At 44.6% G+C, this 19,945-nt stretch overlaps 1 protein-coding gene across 4 annotated transcripts in view; it reads right to left on the bottom strand.

Moving 5' to 3' along the window:
- Positions 1-2,737: 2,737 nt before the first annotated feature.
- LOC149352381 (negative elongation factor B-like) overlaps positions 2,738-19,945 on the bottom strand; it is a 54,968-nt gene continuing 37,760 nt past the window's right edge. For 3 of the 4 annotated variants that reach the window (XM_089581541.1, XM_089581540.1, XM_089581538.1), the window contains exons 10-12: positions 18,615-18,725; positions 10,991-11,157; positions 2,738-2,906 (exon numbers count right to left, since the gene is read on the bottom strand). In XM_089581541.1, the coding sequence (XP_089437667.1) occupies positions 11,029-11,157; positions 18,615-18,725 (240 nt within the window). In that variant the 3' untranslated portion in view covers positions 2,738-2,906; positions 10,991-11,028. The remainder of the gene's footprint in view (positions 2,907-10,990; positions 11,158-18,614; positions 18,726-19,945) is intronic. The other variant, XM_089581539.1, reaches the window with a different exon arrangement.

Raw genomic sequence — 19,945 nt, 5'->3', positions numbered from 1 at the left:
ATAATACTTATTGGAGAACGAGCAGGAAAAATTAGAGGGGACACTTAAGCTCCGCTTTAAGCGCATGACGCGATAGCGTGAGTTATATATGCAGAAGGTCATTCTCTACTTTGCACTCATAGATCCCTGGGAGTTCTTGTAACTGTCCTGGAAGAGTGGTGCAGCGGTTAAGTGATGCGCCTCTGCCTTGCGATGGCAGGTGCTCCCAGTGGTGGGCCTTGTGGAGCCCAGGTTGCTCTTTCCGAGCAAACAATTACTAAGTGCCACCTGCCACGGTGGGAAGTTTGCTCACTATCCGGTGGGCAGGCTGTGATGACGCCGTAAGGTCACGCGACCTAGGTGGCCGACCACCTGCCTTCTAGGTTGCTCTCTGGGGACCATGCAACTGCCAGAGCCATGCTCGTGATTTTTCGCTCACAAAGCAGACACTGGATTTTCTGGAGCACGGGGTCTCGTGTTAAAAATGTCACTCGAGGCTGTGAAAAAGAGCGCTTGTTGCGCTAAGGCCCGTTGCTTATTTGCCAAGATCAAGCGATGCCAAGGACTTCAGTAGGTGGGGGAAAGTAAGGGAATAAGGGGAGGTAGTGGCAGTGTTACAAGGGCATAATGTGTTCTCTATCTGCTCTGATATTGCATATTGGCACAATGATACATCGTCAGTGTCATACGTGTTGCTTGAGGAGTCTGGTAGTGCGCGCTGCATAATGAAATTGCACCGAACACCACCATCGTTTTTCACGGTGGCACACACAGTTCCATGCACTTGTGCCCTGCTCCGCCCCTTCCGAACGTGCACCACCGCATGAGTGGTGGATAGCCAGACATGCGGCACCGTACGAATGCACTACGAGCGCCATCAGCCAAAGAAACCAATATAACGTTGCCCCTCTCCAAGATGGTAGGGCGCTCCACTCAACGCCTTCAAAGCACCTGTTACCTATCCCTGAGAGGCTAAAATAAACACAGCAAAAACAAACATGAAAATTTTTTCCTGATCCTCTTGTTGACCTTACAATTTTCTGTTGTTTCTAAGGTACTCTGTTTACTCTCAGCACCGCTGGCATGTTAGCTACCCAGCCAACCACTTATCTCCAAGGGATGTCACAATTTGGTTCAACATCCACGAGTTGGAGTGCAGATTGGTCGGACATCCGCTAATTGTTTCTGGAAGTGTGTGGGGAGCCGTGTGCGCCTGATGAACGTTGTGAGGATGTTGTTATGGGATACTGATTATTGTTATTTATAATGTGATTCGTAAATACGTTCTGTAGGCGTCCCGTGGATGCCCGTAGATGTTTTTGCGAAATATTTGCAGTGAGAGCTCAAGGTGATGCAATTCAAGTTTCTTTGGGGTAAAAAATACAACAGCTATAGTTGACTCATGTAACATTAAATGTATACCAAGATGTCTTCATCCAGCATTTGAGCGAGCAAGTTCCAGGTATAAATGAAATGTGAAATGAAATCTGGATCATTATATAAATTACTTTTGTTGCGAAAGCAACACTACGCGAGTTGCTGAGCCCTTTCGCGGAGCTGACGAAAGGCCATACTGCGCATGCGCGAGGAGCAGTCACGTCACCCGGCATATATCTGGCGCGCCGTCGCTGGGCGGATGACTCAGAGGTGCCGCCGCCGTGCTTGCCAGTTGCGCATGCGCATTAGCGGCGCATAGCTAGTGTGCCGGGGCCGCTGCCGCGCACTCTCCATTGCCTCTCTCTCTCCTCGTTGCTTTCGCAATCCTCCAGGTTCTGTAGTGTTTCGCAGGACGACACATCGATGAGGACTAGTGCGTGGCCCCCAGGCCCACGCCCAAAGGAAAAAGCCCCGTTTATTCCAACCTGACAAGTATATATACAGACACGGAGTACGTCACGCATGCGCCGAGCATCACAAGAGTACACGTGCACTTGCTACGATAGATACTATCACACGAGGATCGATAACACCACAGGTTCAACCAGAGCTAAACCACTGCCAAATTTTTAAATGGGAGGAGCACCTAATTTTTTGTTTAAGGCATTGGTAAATTTTCCTGTGCCTTGCGCATAAGCTATTTTACACCATTCATATTGCGATAAATGTCTGTTGTTTTTTATACATTCTAAAAACCTCTTGTGTCTGCTGCTTTCAAGACAAAGTTCTAGTCAGTATAAGTCAATTGTTACTGCCAGCATTGCACGCGACCATTCTGTGTCATTCCATGGCTGTTGCGATGCTGAGGTCAAATAAGCTTTTTTTTATTCTTTTAACATAAAGTGTGAAGGTCAGGCTTCCGCAATGAAACGGCTTTTGCAGTTTTGGTCGTGAAGTAGAGCACACTGTTTAATAAAATGATTTCCAGCACAGCAATTGAGACAGGCATCATGAACAAATTCGAACAAACAGAAAGCGATGCCTATAACGACAAAATGGAGCACTTTTCACACCCTCTGCTTAGTTGCCTCAAGACACGGTGGCACCGCGATATTGGCGTGCTACAAATGAGTTCATGTGACTGCGATGAAAATAGGATGCATTAGCTTGACTTCTGAATTGATCAATTCATATTGGGGTTCTTGTAAGCAAGTTTTAGATCATGACAAGAGAGTTTGTTTTTGTGCAGCAGAAGAAAGTTACATGTCCTTGATTTGACAAGAGAGATGGATAGCCCGATAAAGCAACTTTTCTTTTCTTGTCTCAATAACAAAAAATTAAAAGCCAATATTCTTAATAAGAAGTAAGTGACTCGATTCCGCCCTTTTCAGCACTTTTATTTCAAGAAATGTCAAAAGAAAAGAGAGGTGAAGTTGTACATGATTCAAACTATGCCCAAGACAAGTCAGATTTCAGTCTGTCCACTTGCTGTGGTCACTCAAAAGCAGAATAAAACTGCACCTTCGAGTAATGGGTGAATGATAAGTGGCCTGTAAAAGAAAAAGTGAAATAACAGCAACAATGCAAAATAGAGAGATAATCCTGCAGCTGTGCTATGTCGAGATGAAACATGAAAAGCATCTGTAAACAAAACATTTTACCTGCACACTGCACACTTTCAGCAGCAGCGTACAACTAGTGAGATTCAAGTTTCTGGGTAAATGGTCTACTGAAGAACATACAGTAGACTCCCGTCAAGGTGAACTCGGCTAAGACAAATCCACAGATAGCATGGATAAAAAAAAATCCACTTAAGACGAACTCTTTCCTTGGTCCTTCAATAAGATGAACTTTCGCAGCGACCATGAACTAAGGCGACTCCGCGCAACGGCACTTCTGGGGCGTCGCACGGCATTGTCAAGGAAACAAAAAAAAATATAAAATACATCTACACAAGAAAGCACACCCCCACGAGATGGCTTCGGCACACCATCGTGCAGGTGTGTGGGGACGCTGTCTTGCCGGTGCGGAAAATTGTCGGATACTGGCGCTGTGCACGCGTCACGTCCCGCATGTTGCTTCCCACAGACTAAAAGGTGCATATGTGCAAAGTGCACCCATTCGTTGACTTAAAACTTAAAAACTCCAGAGCCCAGTTTTCAACTCATGCGGCACCACAACATGCATTATCGCGGCACAGAGATGGCCAGATGGCACCACGTGCATTGCCTGCAGAGTACGGAAAGGCATGCGGTGCACCTTCTCATGGAGTTCGTAACAGCCCTGCTGCACAAGGAGTGAGATAAAAGATAGATGCACAGTTACATCGCTGGGCGCCTCTGAAGCACTTGAAGCAGGATGGAAAGCAAGAAAATAAATAAACAGACATGCACACAAATGGCAGCTGCTCTGGGATACAGTGAGAAAAAAAGAGGTGATGAAAAAGAAAACGAGACCAATGCCATTTTCAAGCAGGATAACGTGAGGTTGTTTCATGCTCTCAGTCTTCAGCTGACTCCATGCATATCACAATAAATGCTCTATTTGCAATTTTCCACACAAGAAAGTGCACCTATGCATCTGTTCTCTGAAAGGTGATGTTATTTATTAATTTCATGCAGAATATATTATATAAGGACACCGCTAGCATGCTCACATACCGTTTTTTTAGGGGCACTTCTATTAAGACGAACTTCTCAAAAAACCAACAAATTTTCTTGCCCCTTCAAGGTTGTCTTAAGGGAGTCTATTGTACACATTAACCCCCTGGTAAGGAATTTGTCGGTGCAGAGCAGAAAACTCTAGCATATCAGTGTTCGCATTTCATTCCGTCCAGACTGTATTCTAATAATGAGGCAAAGACCACAGTCTGAATACCTCGAAGTACAGAAACAACCCCTGAATGCAAAAATACTATTCTTTTCACACAGAACCCAGATGATGCAGCTTAATTCTTGTGTCAGTACTGCGCTGCCTGTGCCTTAACAGACAACATTTTAGTCTCATGTTTATTTTGCACCTACTGCAGGTAACACAACATAACTACATTACTATGCTATTACCTAACCTCTTCTTAATACTCCCTACTGCTTCACCGCTACAGTTGATCCCGAATATGTCAAACCCTGATATATCGAATCATTGTTTATACTGAACCGTCAAAACATTCCTTTGAAATTGCCATGCAAAAATATAGCACCATTCGAACTCATGTTGTTCAGAGGAACATTCAATAAATTGAAAGGCACGCCACGCCCGAACAAGTGCTGCTTCCCCCAAAGGCGCTTCAGCGGTCACCTTTTGTGTGCAGGCCGAGGGCCCCTGTTGGCAGCATTAGGCACATGAAGGCGCTGTAAAACTGCATCGCCAGGGGAGCATGAGAAGTGTGGGGAAGACCTCAGTCTGGAGTATGCATTTTTCATGCAACACTGCTACTATGTGGAGAAGCCAACTTAGCTGACCGAAAGCTACCAGAGGTTCTCGCTTGGTCTGCTTCATGGCTGAAGATGTCCCGGAAACTTTTAATGAGAGGTCATTCCATTTATCACGCACTGGTAAAGCATTAGACCCTTCTGACAGAAGCTGACTACCGTACTTTCCGGTGTATAAGACGCACCCGCCATATATGCAGGCTGTCATTGAAAAAGTTGGTATATAAGACGCACCCGTGTTTAAGACGCACCCCAATTTACCCAGTTAGGCTAGTGAGGCTTAATTAAACACGCTTGCGCGACCATCGCAAAATGCACCGTACCTGTGAGAAGTTCTTAAGCAATGCTAAGTGATCGAAAAAGGCAACACTCGCGCCATAGCCGCCCAAGTTTTAGCAAAAAAGAAAGAAAAACAAACGAACTCTCCTTATGTCCATAACAACATTTTATTTTTACTTGAAACCTTCAGAGTCTTCATCTTCGGATGCGCTATCAAAAAGTTCGCCCACTTCTGGAGGCAACGCGGCTGAAACATTCTCTTCGCACTACGTACATGGAGCAAAGTTGCATGCCGGCTTGCCTTCGCTTGTCTTGACAATGGCGGGAAGCGCGACTGTTGCCATCTTTTGGCATTTCACATTACTTTTGCTTGAGGCCCCCGAAACGGTCATGTGTTTGTGATCCCGGAAGTTGTCATCCATGCTGTGTCATGATAAAGTTCACCTAAAAAAGTTGCGCACGATGTCCCGGTATTGAAGTAGTAACAGTGTTACAACCGCGTTATTGGTAGTGATATTTTTCGGTGAAAAAAGCTTGAATGTGAAGCTGAGTAATTCCTGAACTCGCAAAAAAAAAACCGAAAAATTTGCGTATAAGACGCACCCTTGTATAGGACTCATCAGTAAGATTTTTGAAAAAAAGCCACGTCTTATACACCGGAAAATACGGTAGTTCCAAAGCATCATTTACTGTGGCTTCAGTGCGAAACAGGCTAACCTAAGCTAAGAGAACCAGCGAGCGGCACAGTGCCAGAACAACTGGGGACAGTAAATTGCTGCAGGAAGCATGCCGCTAATGTGGGTGCACCTGATTCTTGCTCCTAGGTTCCGGATAAGCTTATCTACTGCCAAGTTTTTTGTGTCGAATTATCAATATATCGAACTATTACATGATCCTCTATGAGCTTGATATATCCGGGATCGACTGTATTTCCTAAGTTTGCACTCTGAAATTCAGCTATGATCAAGAGGAAGCCTGATTTCTTGGGACTTTACAGCAGCTGCAGTTGAGAGCAAACTACAGCTGGGCCTGCTTACAATCAATGATGAATGAAGATTTTTATATGGTCATTACACGTGAGATGTCCCAGACCCAAACGCAACCACACCCATTCTTTTGAAAAAAAAAAAAAAAAAATGGTCAGTTGGTGATTGTGTGAGTCGAATTTAACCAAAATATTTTTCTCTAAAAATTTTTGTTCATGTAAGTGCTATTTGAAATTTCCACCAAGAAACAAAATGTGGGGGGTTGGGGGGGGGGGGGGGGAATTTTTTAATTAAGCATGAAACAGGGTACAATGACAAATAATACTTTTGAATATTTCACTTGTATTGTTCTTTCATTTGACTCGGTTAATGAAACCAGTAAGAATTATCCGCATTTTTTTAGTCATTAAAAAAAGCTAAACATTATGCATTTTAAAGAATTTTTTGCATAATCTTCATTAATGTTCAAGCCACAATAATTTTTCCAGGTTTCCCTTGTTGCCATAGTTTACACTAAAATTTTTTAAAATTGAAAATAACTTCCAAAGTTTCTAAAAAGTGACTTTTTCCTGAGATTCAGACATAAATTACAAATCAAGGCCCTCTAGATAAAAATGCGTGAGATGGCTCATTATACACACCAGCTTCTTAGCTTGCAATCTCAAAATTTTAATTTGAGTAAATTTTGGTTTAGGAGAGAAAAAAATTTTGAAATCCACAACCACCCTCACTGGTAAGTACTGCTGTCGAACAGTGCCTTCACTGCAGACACAAATGTACCCTCACCTATTTTTCTGCCAGCATATGCACTCTGAAGCCATTATATGTGGGCGGATATTATGCAAAGCATATTAACGTAGGTTTCGGGCCTTCGCGCGACGCCCGGCGGTGGCCACCATTGACCTTGAAGTGAGATCACATGATGTGACGTCACGTGATGACGTCACACCGGCTGCAGATGGGGCCTCATATCGCACCGTTGGACGTCGCCCGGCGGAGGCCTCCACGCTTCGGTTCGTGCCGTCGCGCGCGACGTGGCGGCGGCGCCACCATCGCTGCATCACGTGATATGTGATGTCACGCCAGGGATGAAGCGGTGCGCGCCCGCCGTCGCGTCAGTCTCTGTGCCCGCAACCGCGCCAGCGTCTTTGCGCCGGGCGTGTATGCGGTCAAGATGCCTCCAAACGCTAAGGACATGCTTCGCATCCACTGGGCTTAACCTTGATAAGCCTCCAATTTTTATTGTTTTCTGGTTCGTAAATATAACAAAATTATTCATTTTCACGGCTTGCATGTTGATGCTCCCGCATCTACATTTTACAGTATTACCTCTGTATGATGGAAGTAAGCCATGGATGCTTCGAGGTCGTTGTCCGGAGCAGAGAGTTATCAGACACGAGATAATGTGCACTGATCTGATTTGTTATTTTGTATGTACAGCAGATTACAAAATTTAGTTGGCGTGCAAGAACCCAATTCTGAGCCACTCCTCATCGACTGTTACATATATCTTTCAAAGCCAACTGTGCTCAAGTCCTGCTCCATAAATAGTCAGTGTCAGCATTACACTTTCAAGCACAAGTGAAGTCTTTCCCGCACTTGTCACTTTAGAACAGGTTCTGCAAATCCTCAGTCGATAGACACAGAAGGCTGCAGGCAAGGCTGCTTTTGGGTTGCTTCAAACCATGTTATACACTGAATACATACACACTGCAGAGAGCAGCGCTCGAGGGAGTGAACCAAGATCTGCCCGAAGTAAACAAAACTCATTACTTCTCTGACAGAGCTTCATCATAATATAAGATCAAAAATAACTGCTTAACTCTCTACCATTCATGAGGACCCTAATATTTGGCAGAATGAAAATTTTGGCCACTTCATAAGGCAAAAGTGCCAGTGACGGTGTCGGCAGCACACTGAAACATGTGGCAGCAAGAGGAAGCCTGTGGAGGCTATATTATGACCAGAATAAATCATCAGAGGACCTGCCTGCCTGGGCAAAAAATAATACTATAAAGAGAAATAAGGTAAGCTGGGTGCCGTTACCTACAATACAAGAAAAAAGAACAAAACAGGGTTTGAGATTCGTTATGTCAATCAAATCGCAGTCAAAAGAACGCGACAGTTACAGCACCTCAAACCAGCTATGCTTTCAATACCTTGTGTTACTGTCACAATATACTGAAGCACTCAAGAAATTCATGTAATGAAAGGGGATGAATACTTAGATGGCCTTAATCAGATATTAATGATTAGAATGTTGAAAAGTTGAAATGAGTGTAAGAGAATACGGAGGGCAAACGAGGCAAATGTCAACAAATTTCCAGTTTCCAGGCTATCACTTACTGATGTGAGTGTCCCTAGGCCTGCTGAAGGGCCGTTTTCGTTTCGATGTGTAACAGGAGAGAAAAATGACCCTAGGACAGGGGTCCCAAGCTCATAGTGCTATGCGGGCCGCATTGAGAAAACTTCATCTCCTGCGGGCCAGAAGACGGAAAATAACAAAAGCAGGTGTAGGAGGGCCAAACACAATAGCGTTTTTTTTTGTAACATGGGAAGGGGGAGTGGGGGGGAAACAAGCTGAAGGAAACAAGCAAAATTTATGGCCAGCTTAAACTAACTTAAAATGGGGAGTACGCGAAGGTAAGAGCGGTGTTTCAGGGAGGATCAAGCCACGGAAGCCCGTGGCTTGATCGAGCAGGAAGAAATAAATGGCAGATGGGCATCCTTTGTTCTCCTTTCACTAAGGAGGTGAGAACTTAACAAGGGCTGCCGGCATCAATCCTCCCTCCCTCCCTCTTCCTCCCCCCCCCCCCCCCCCCCCTCTCCTAAAAAAGAACACCAAAAGCACGCAGCCCTTCAGGCCTACCCACATAGGCATGCTTTGTGTGCGATCTGAGATGCGATCTCAGCGTCTTCAGACCTTTCATTGATTGCCTGTAAAAAGCCACCTTTTAGAAACTTTGGAAGTAATTTTCATTAAAATTAGTTTTAACAATTTTTAGTTAGTTAGTTATATGGGGTTTTATGGCGCATAAGCAACTATGGCTATCATTTTAACAATTTTTAAATACTTTTATTATAAATTACAGCAGCAGGGGAAAGCAGAAAAAAATTACTGTAGCTTGAACATACCTGAAATTTATGCAAAAATTCCTTAAAATGAAAAATTTTTTTCCTTCTTTAATGAACTAAGGAAACGGAAAAAATTCTTACATGGTTCCATTAACTGACTCAAATAACAATGCAAGTGAAATATTTAAATATAATATATTTGTCATTGTACTCTGTTTCATGCTTAATTAAAATTTTTTTTAACCCCACCCAACTTTTGCTTCTTCGAGGAAACTTTGAAGAGCGCTTATTATGAGGAAAAAAATTTTTTTTTTGCGAAATATACTTTGACGAAACTCTATTCACACCATCGCCAATAAGCCCAATTTTTTTCAAAAGAATCGGTGGTGGTCGCTTTTGGGCCTGGAATGTTTCGCATGGAACGACCCTAAACCTGAATAATTTGCATGAGGATGATGACACTGTGCTTCAGACAAAACAAATGCTGACTCTTGACTCTGCAAAAGCAAGGGCAAGCCCACCCAAATAACCCAGAAAACAGCACCCATTTTTGCACACCCATTTTCCTCAGCAAATCTTCCATGAATTCAGCCATGTTCATGAAAACTTGGCTGCAGCTGCTGAAGCCATATAGATGCACAGCCGCTTTCATTTTTTCTCGTACTGAATATCATCCACACCATGGTCCCATGTGAGAAGATCTGACATGACATACGGCAGAAACACGACCAGTATTTCTATGTTCCACCGTGCTTTCATTGGCAAATGTGCAGCTGTTCGCTCAAGTTTGCACTAGATTGCCTGACTTTCGAATGTAGTATCTTCAGTTTCGACCAGTGGTGTGCACACTGTGTGCATCACCATCAACTGCTACTGCTATAAAAAAAAAAAAACAGCGGAGCAGTTTACAGTGAGAGCGTCCACAGTAAACGACCTTGTAGGAGCTACAAGAAACCACGATTTGTCAGAAAAATATAGTTCACTGAAATCAGCATGTCAGCCAATCTTTAAAGAAAACTGAGTTCCTAGTTCCGGGATGAACACTGCTTCAAAGACAAACAACCTTCATTGGCGACATAAGACGACAGTGATTCTCAAACAGTTCGACCCTAAAAGAATAGTGATTTGCTACCATTGTGGCAGCATGCTGTCGGCATGGAGCATACTGTGACTGCGTCTCATGAAATGACTGTCAGCATGAATGATGACACAGACCACAGAATTATGAATCAACAAAGGCATCTGATGTGAAGTTAATAAATTGTCCTTACTAACTGTCTATATTTCAATCATGACCTCTAACGTCACATCAGCACAGCACTTGCTGATGAGTCTCCGGTCAATATTTTGAAAACTGTGGTAAGGGGCCCCATCTATGTATACTGAAAAGCAAACTCAAGTTACTATTGAGCTTCTTTTTACATCCATTTTTGTCATCTTTTTAATCTGGGAAGTCTATTTACCATGTGCACTAAGATATAATGACATAAGGGGGATTGACTGTCTCTCCTTTCTTCAGAACAAGACCGCACTATTTAAATCAGAAGAGAAGTTGTACCACTCTGCCACCTGTCAAACTTAGTGATGTTATTTTTCGCATCCAGGGCTACTAGCCATACCTGTGCTTGCAAAATGTACTACATAGTACGTATTGTTCAGTATGAAACAACAAAGTGCCAAAAAACATGATATACAAAAGCTAAAATGTCTCCAAGCAAGCTTTGTATGGTACCTATGTGCACATCAAGTACCCCTTGTGATTGTGATTCAGTTTGTGATTCAGCAGAGTTAGTTAATTTTGTTACAGCTATGACAGGAGAGAAACACTTGACAGTACTAATAAAAAAAAAAAATTGTGCTTACCCACCAAGCTGTGAAACTTGGTAGCGACAGAGCCATAATCACACAGGTGCTGGCACAGGTACACTTAACAGAGGGGAGTCTGGTGGCTCTGGTTCAGCTGCTGGTGGAGTCAAGTCTTTCACCCTGTCTTGCAGAGCTTGAACTGCTGGTTTCAACCCTTCATTGGCCTGCAACAATAAAATCAGTCACAGACTATACTGAATGGCACAACACACTGAACCATCTGGCTGACTCGTTCCATCTTTTAAACAGCTAGTACACAGTGAAGAACGAACGCTTAGTCCTTGGACAAAACTGTTAAATGTCTTAGCACAACTAGGAAGCAAGCAAGGTTACAGAAAAAGCTAGCTTCATGAGTCTGTCCGAACATGCAATTATACAAGTGAAACGATAAACAATCGAAAGAGGCATTTCTTGCCCTACAGCTCAAATGGTTTGCCATGCTTATTTGTACCGCATTTTCCTCTCTATAAGTCACACCGATGTACAAGTCGCACCTCCCTGGAAACGGCCGTTTTTCCGAAAAACGTTGCACACAGGTCGCGTCAATGTACCAGATGCATCTTTTTATTCGGTAAGCGCTATAAAAATGCAGTAAAGATCCCTTCTTCAGACAGTGCAATTAAACTACATGCTTGCAACAGCTGCCGCGCGCAGGCAATTCTCAAGCTCTGGCCAGTGTGCCTTCCTCCCGCAGTTGGCCATTTTTGTTGGCTTCATCAACCGGAGCGCTCTGGCAGGTTTCCACTGCTGCCGGAAAATTTTTTTTTGTTCTGATTTTTTCGCTCACGTTGAACTGCCTCCCTGGTGTCCAGTTCCCATTCTCCAGCGGATGTCCAAGGGCATACAACTTGAATTGTGTATTGTAGATACTTCGCCTCACAGGAAGTGCCATGTTGAGCAACAACAGATGATGCCAAACAGATGTGGCGTTGAAATAGAAACTTTCAAGGACCTGGCTGGTCCTGCGGAGCACTGTCACTGCTGCCGCATTTAGTCTGGTTGTGGCAAGATAATGTGATTCTGCCCATAAAATAACATTGTAATAACAACTCGAGTCTTGCCTCTTTAACACATTGAGTTTCTTTTCAAACATAGTACTGGTCATGGCAAAAGATAGAGCATGATGGTGTGCTGTTTTTTGTGATATAAATCGCCCCGACGAAAAAGAAAAAAAAAACGCGAATTGTACACCGGAAAATACATTATATATTCTAAAACTTTCCAGAGAGAACCTATGATTACCCTTCATGTACTATTAGGGACAAAATTCCCCAAGACACGTGACGGGCAACCAATGCTTATAGCTTTGTAATCAGCCGGTGATTGCACCACACTTGCGGAGGTGAAAGTTGCTCTTGGGCTCTCCAATGTGTGGTAGTGAAATAAATGGAACATAGGCATACTTTACACCTATGCGCTAAAATCTGCAGTTGCGTGTCCTGGAGATTTTTGTCCCCAGTAGTAGTTGTACATTTTGCTTTGCTAACCAGTCACAGCTTTAATAAATTGCAGTCAAAAACGCTGCACATTTGCACTGGCAGAGGCCAGGTGCAACCTTCATATTTCTGCATAGAGTCCCCCACCGAATCACATGCAGGGAGGGCATTGTTACTTCGTAGAACATTGTGCTCCAAGCCTGACAAATCCATGAAACACTATGAATGTGACAGTGAAATGTCATGGCACATGGCTCAAGCACTCTTTGTAACCACTCCAACAGCCTCACAAAGCAATATGAAAATGAGCTACTACACTGAACAGAAAACTCTTAAAAGCAAAGTTCCACTATGTGTGTGCATAGGCTGTTTCCAATTGCTCCGCACGCTCATGTCAACTGCAGAGTGAAATGGGAAGCCCTCTAAACATTGAGTTGAGGGCATCATGTTTGCATGCATGTTGAATTTCCATTAAGGAATAACTTCCACTCGAGTGTGGATATTCCTGTAGTTCTCTCTTCATCTATAACTGCACAATGTTAAGAATTAATTTAAGGCACTAGAAGCACTGCTTCAAAGAGTGTTAGAGGACCCCTTTGAGGAGGACGCCTGTGTGCAATAAAAAAAACAACCACTACAACAGCCTCTCTGCATGACAGCAAGGTGGGAACTCGGGCTACTGCACATACCACCCAGATAGCTAATGTTTAGACAGCTGAGCCCACTTAGCAATGCACAAGGGACATCATAGTGGGCTTGTCTACTCAGTGCCACTGTGCAAACAGGCTCCAATAAGAGACTTCACAATGACAGGTTCACTGCCCATAAACTACAGTATATATCACGACAGGCATGTGTGGCTGCTGCAGTCTATGGGTATAGGGCTACTAAGCCAAAAGGGATGAAAAACGTTGGCCAGTGAAAAGTAATTTAGCCAAGATGATTGCACCACAAGATTCCCCTGTATGGCTATTTGTGGGACTAAGTGAAAACAGACATCAATGAATCAGAGCATCATCACATGCCAGAAGTAGTACCTTCTGTCAGAGTGAAGTATCCTAAAAAAAAAGAGGATCAAAGGGTAAAAAATTAGGGGACACTTAAGGTCCGCCTTAAGGGTATGACGCTCTGCCTTAAAGGGACGCTGAGGAGAAATTGAAGTTGGCTTGTATCGACAGAATACCAGCTCCTGATTACAAAAACGCCACTCGTACTGACAACAAAGCTCTTGTAACGTAGAAAAGAGCAAGAACCAAAATACAGGTATCGCCGCCACAGGCCAAACTCGCAAGGACAAGCATGATGACGTCATAGGACAAAACCTTGTTGCTAGAACCAATGGCTCTTGCAACATTAGGACACTTGAAGTCACGAATCACTGAGGCGCAGCCAATGCATGCGCAAATCTCCTTGACGTCGCCAGATGGCGCCATGTACTCGGCAGCTACGCGCGCCTGCAGCATCAGGAACAATCAGTGCCTGCTCACCGGCGGTAGGCGGGCTCCCAGTATTCCGCTAATGGTAACAAGGTACATGGTATGCTAAACGTGTCTATTTGCAAGAACTTCGTTGACGACTTCGAGAACGAGATCCATCGTAACGCTGACAAAACGCCGGTGCAAACGTAAACGAAGCGACGGTAGTGACGGCCGCAATAGCCGATAGATGCCTTCAACGTGTGGCCGGCGGTAGCTTTCTTTTCGGCTGCTGCTAGGCCGCATTGCTGGCCGCCAGAAATCACGGAGTCTGCATTACGTCATGTGCACGTCGTGTTTCACTGTGTCGTCATAAGAGAGTCCCAAGTTTGAATCAGAGCAGCGGGAAAACCTTTTTCAACTTCGAATCCAAATTTCTCAGAAATAAATGCATCTTTCGCTGCCGGTCAAGTGACAACAAAGCCGTGAAATACCCAACTATCGGATTTTTCTTTAAAAAAAATATTAATAGAGCTCTCCTCACTGTCCTTTTAAGGGGACATTAATGGGTCCCTTCAGCGGTCTGGGGTCCTCTTTGCGTATCATTTCGCAGACACTGACACTGTGGGACAAGACACACAAGGCCTCCCTTTAGCCTAGTCGAACAAACATGCCTCGATGGCCTAGGGATAGCATCTGACTCAGGTTTGATTCCCATCTAATTACCCCAATTTTATCTTCAGAGCAATTAATTCACTTTACATTCTTAAACGTCAAAACGATGTTTGAGTATTGCTGCAACCTTACGATCACAATTTTTCTAACGTTTTAATCATTTTTCAATTTTGTAGCTCCCCGTGTGGCGTCGCGACCCTCTTGACCAATCCGGATTTTCTCGACACACCAACCACAATGCCCGGTTCTCCACTGAATGGGACCCTTAATGCTATCGCATTGATATCACAAAGGGGCAGACCTGGAGAATTTTCAACCTACAAACACTACAGCATCTTTCAAAATGAAGAGCACGTGAAACGAAAGATAGTGTGCCATATCACACAAAACACCAAGGCACAGAGCATGGCACCACTAGCAAACAAGACCACATTGAGAGCTAAGCTTCTATGCAGAGAATGCTATAAAGTAAAATAAGCAACAAATAATGGCTCTGAAACATAGATGGCATTACACTGGAACTGCGCCTATGCAAAACCAGCCAAATGCTCCTGCCTTGTTCAGCCAACAAATCAGACAGCGAGACAGAGAAAGAGAAAACTTTTTAAAATATAGATTAATTCGCAGGAGCTGGGTGGCCGGGGCAGGGGCTCCACTGACGGCAGCTGACTTGCGGACTAGCTGGATGATCCAGGCTAACTGGTCCAGGTTGTCGATAGTCAGGGCCTCCTCCCACTGCTTGTGTCTCGGGTGTGGCACTACTAAGTTTTTGTCCAGTTTGTCCTGGCATTCCCAAGATGTATGGTAGAGCGTGGGGCTTGCTGCGCACCAAGGACAGTAACTTGGGTATTGTGTGGGTCTGATCTTGTGTAAAATGTAAAGACTTGGATATGTGCTTGTTTGTATTCTCCTCCAGTCAAAGGCATCTGAGGAGGACAGTTGTTTGTGTGGCGGTGAGAAATGTCTTCTTTCTAGCCTAAGGTGTTCTAGCCTGTCACCATACAGTCCTAGGAGGGGGGTGGGGTAGGGATGGGGATCCACCTGGTTTGTGAGAGCTCGGGCTTGATCATTCACTACCTCATTTCCAGCTAGGCCTTCGTGACCAGGTGTCCATGTTATGCTGTGTGAGTGTGAGAGTGTACTTAATAGTGTGCTCGCCCTTCTGTGAGGTTTTCCAGCAAGGTAGTCCCTGCAGGCTTGTTGGGATTCCGTCACTATGAGCGATAACTTCCCCTGTTGGTCTTGAGTCTAGATGGTGATGGCTACTGCCAGTGATTCCGCTTCCTCAGGATCTTTGGCATAGACTGAAGCCCTGATGATTGGCCTTTACTGGTTGTTGACCGCACACAGAGAGCACTTTATTACGGCTGCATATCAAACTCCCAGAATACGAGACTTCTGCCAACAAGACTTCAATGCACTACAGTTCATCCACTTAACACAAACTTCATTAGCTACAAAGAACAAAGTCACTTAATGTTCAAGGTTATTAGAGACCAACTCTACTACACAAGTGTAGTTGTACTCTTGTGTTTTCAGCGTGCAATAATCACGTTTTATAGTTGGATTCCTTTTCCACAATGTCAAAACACGTGGGGATCCTCAGAAACCCATTTCCTTGTTCACATGTGATTAGAATAACCATCAAACTTGGCCCCTGGGAACTGCCATCTCAGCCAATGACATCATGTGTGAGCTAGTGTTGCCCTTGGGATGCACCTTTCTTTGCCCCCTCAATCCAGATGTGGGTGGTGCTGAAGCAGCTGGTGCCAGTGGCTCCATGATGTGTTCCTTCACCACAGTAAGGAAGAGCCCCCATGGAATTCAAAGCAGCATGAAAAAGATGAGGGCAATGAGCAACACAGAAATGATAGGACTGGCACTGACTAGCCCTGCTGTTCCCATGTTCCTTGCCCTTTTCATACTGCTTTTAATTTTTGAAGATGAAGTTGATCAAAAGACTAAGCCCCCTCAAGATTTTAACTGTGAGCACCTCCTCTTCCTCTCACTAGAATGGAGTGTGCCACATCGTAGCACCCGTATCTTGTTGTTCATCTCTATCCTGCCTTCATCCAGGTCAGTCACCATGTCCTCTGGACCATGCTTGGCCTAGCAAGGCGAGTCTGCACACCAGCCTTGCCTACAGCTGAGTGCAGTTCAGTGGCCTTTTCAGGACCTTTTACCCGCAGGTTGTGGCAAGCACATAACACTTGAATATGTACATGGTCTGACAATAAACTCGATCTGTTGACGCTTCCCTACTGCAGCCTTTTCTGCGCTCTGCAGGTGGGTCAACGAGCCCACTATGCCGTACCTCATATGCCATGGACTAGGGAGTCTTTTAAGCCTTACCTAGCTGGGTGCAAGCAATGCGTAGCATGAACCCCCATACACAACGCCAGTATTACTTAACCACTTTAACAGACTTGCCTGTCTGTGGCAATTCAGTTTTATCTGACACGCTGTGGAGTTGCCCTTTAGTGCAATGCGACAGTTGAAATATTTGCTTATAAAATCACCTGCATGACCCATATGATGTTGTTAAAAGTGGGCTGTGTAGCAATAACTTACACAGTTAAACCTCGATGCAACAAACTTCAATTCAATTAAATCCTCGATGCAATGAGGTATTTTAGCTTTCCCAACTTTGTGTCCATAGAACGCCATGTGTTTTTAGCTTCAATATAACGAAGCAAATTTTGCAGCACTTTCAACATTACGAAATTTCTCTGCTGGCTTAAAATAAACCCAAGCCAAAATGCGCACCACAATGGGAAATGTGATATGATGATCATAGCGGCAAGTGCACATGCCCCATAGGCCCCGCTGTGGCGGCTCAGTGGTTACGGCGCTCAACTGCTGACCCGAAAGACGCGGGTTCGATCCCGGCCGCGGCGGCTGAGTTTCGATGAAGGCGAAATTCTAGAGCCCCGTGTGCTGTGCGATGTCAGTGCACGTTAAAGATCCCCAGGTGGCTGAAATTTCTGGAGCCCTTCACTACAGTGTCCCTCATAGCCTGAGTTGCTTCGGGACGTTAAACCCCAATAAACCAAACCAAACATGCCCCATCATTTGGGGCAGTACTGGCGAGGCTGGCGAACATGGTCTCGAGTGAATCCACTAGAAGGCACAAGTGTCGGCGCAGCCAGCCAACGCGGCTGGCATGACTCTTGCTATCTTGCCCAAAAATTGTTGCCTGATGTGGTGCGCTCCCTGCGCTCAAAACTATTGTGCTGTATTTGTCGCATTCAATTCCCAAAACCTAGAAAGAGGAATGGAAGAGCGAGTGTGTCGGTACACCCATGAGCTGTGAACCCGGTGCTGTGCCCAGTGTTGTAAGCCTGGTGACAACTTTGCCTCCCACTCAGATGATGCGTGCATGGGCAAAAAGATGTACATTCTTGCACTTACAGTATAGAAAACAAGGCACGGAGAGAGCTCAATTTCATTTCATCGCATACCAGTATGACCTGCTGCTGCTATCCCTCCTTACTCTTTCTCTCCTGGTTTTCCTTTGTCCCCCCCCGCCCCCCCCCCCCAAGAGGTCACAGTGTCGGAAACGGAACGCAGTGTTGTATCGGCGATGTGCTCGAGAATTTGCAAATAAAATGGTGCCGACGAAAGCGAAACAAACACCCGATGGGTGCATCATCATCACCTTAGAGGCGCTTGATGTGACAGATGTACTGATACAGATGATGAGCTTGCAACTCAAGCGAGACCCAATGCAATCCCTATGGGCCTATGAATGACTCGGAACGCTGTTGCTGATGGCAAAGAAAGTGAATAAAAATGGACCACTTTCACCGCAAATGATGGTTTTTCCTAAGAGTGGTCCGCACATGCTTTGGAGTAATCTTTAAATGCTAGGAGCAGAATTGCAATGTAGCGAAATTTAATGTTAAGAAGTAAATTGTGGATTTTACGGACTTCGTATATATAGAGGGTGGACTATATTTTCATGACTTCCACAACGTATGCCGCACTTTATGAAATCTTCCTAGAGGAAAAGCGTGGCTATGCAACATGAATGCCACTACAGTGCTTGTTTGATTGTTTTTGTCCTCATGCTAGCACCAGATAATCACAGCTCACCTGAACAAGAGGTTGCAGTGTCTTCATGAGACCCTGCAGCCTGGAAGAAGGTAGCTTGGCGTGCACATGCCACAGCAAGCGCAACAAGTGCCTCGCAGCATTGCTGGAGCCCTGGACAAAGAAGTATACACAGAAGGCAGTGAAAACACCAGCATGAAGAAATATATTGGTATAGACATGGCACATGGTATGGTATAGAGGATGCAATGTCTTTTTGTGCTCTCTATTTCGGGTAAAAAATCTAGCAGAGTCCAAGTAGAAACCTATACTATCTCCAGCAAAACCACTTCTCTTTGCAACTTGCAAAGCAATGGGATCTGCGAAAAACACTTGATTTGCTTGTCTTAATACATTATGCTGCTCTGTCTTCACATTCATGATAAAACTAGAATTGGAGGCTTCACAGCTTCAAACTTGGACGTACAGCCTTTGTCAAAAGTTTGGAGCCCAGGGGGTTTGCTTCTGAAGCACACTGTCTGGTTCGCAATGCATCACCAGCGCTCCAAATTTGCTGAAGGTAAGGAGATTTCTGGTCCTGCCTCCTCCAATGGGTAGGACTTCCACGAATGCTACAGGAGACCCACTGCAAGGCTTAGAAGCAGACCCCCTGGGCTCTAAAATTTTGACAAAGACTGTACACTGTACTGCACTGGCATACAGTTTGGCAGTAGCCTGAGCACAAATAACCATAAAATGTGCGTTTTAAAAGTATTAAAAAAAATTATCACAACAAATACTATACAGAATATAGGGGCCAGCACAAAGGAGCAAAATCATATGGCTGGTGCAAACTGTGGTTTCAAACCTGCAGTTATGATCTATAAATGGTCTTTCCTGCACTCGCTTTTACCTCAGTAAAATTATATTGATGATATGATGAATTTTTAATGGTGCAAGGCCAGGTTTTGCCAATGCATGGGCGCAAGATGTTTTTGTCTACACAAGGCAGGTCAAAGACTCATTTTCCAAGCATTTCAACCTAGAGAAGCTGAGCGGCAGGCCAGAAAAAGCTCGTACCCATTGGAAACCAGTGGCTACCCAGTGGCACTGAGGACTGAACCTCACACCTTCTGCATACAAGGCTAATTGACATAACGCAAAAGCGTACTGTCCAATGTGTGCACCACTTTTGAACTAAAATTTGCAACTGCACTGAGAGACCTCCTTTCCTGAGTACTGGAGGCACTACCTTTAGCAAGGCTCTCTATTTCTGGCTGCGCAGCCAAGCCAGATGAAGCTGCACGTATTTCAGTTTGCTGTATCAAGCCGTGTCTATTTCGTGTCGACACATTTTAAGAGCAAACGCAGTGGTGGGAACAAACAAGTAGTCG

This window comes from Amblyomma mixtum, chromosome 3, assembly GCF_055824585.1.
Source record: "Amblyomma mixtum isolate Tamu chromosome 3, ASM5582458v1, whole genome shotgun sequence".
NCBI lineage: Eukaryota > Metazoa > Arthropoda > Arachnida > Ixodida > Ixodidae > Amblyomma > Amblyomma mixtum.
Note: the sequence above shows the minus strand (reverse complement) of the source record. Positions and strands in the feature narration are given on the sequence as shown.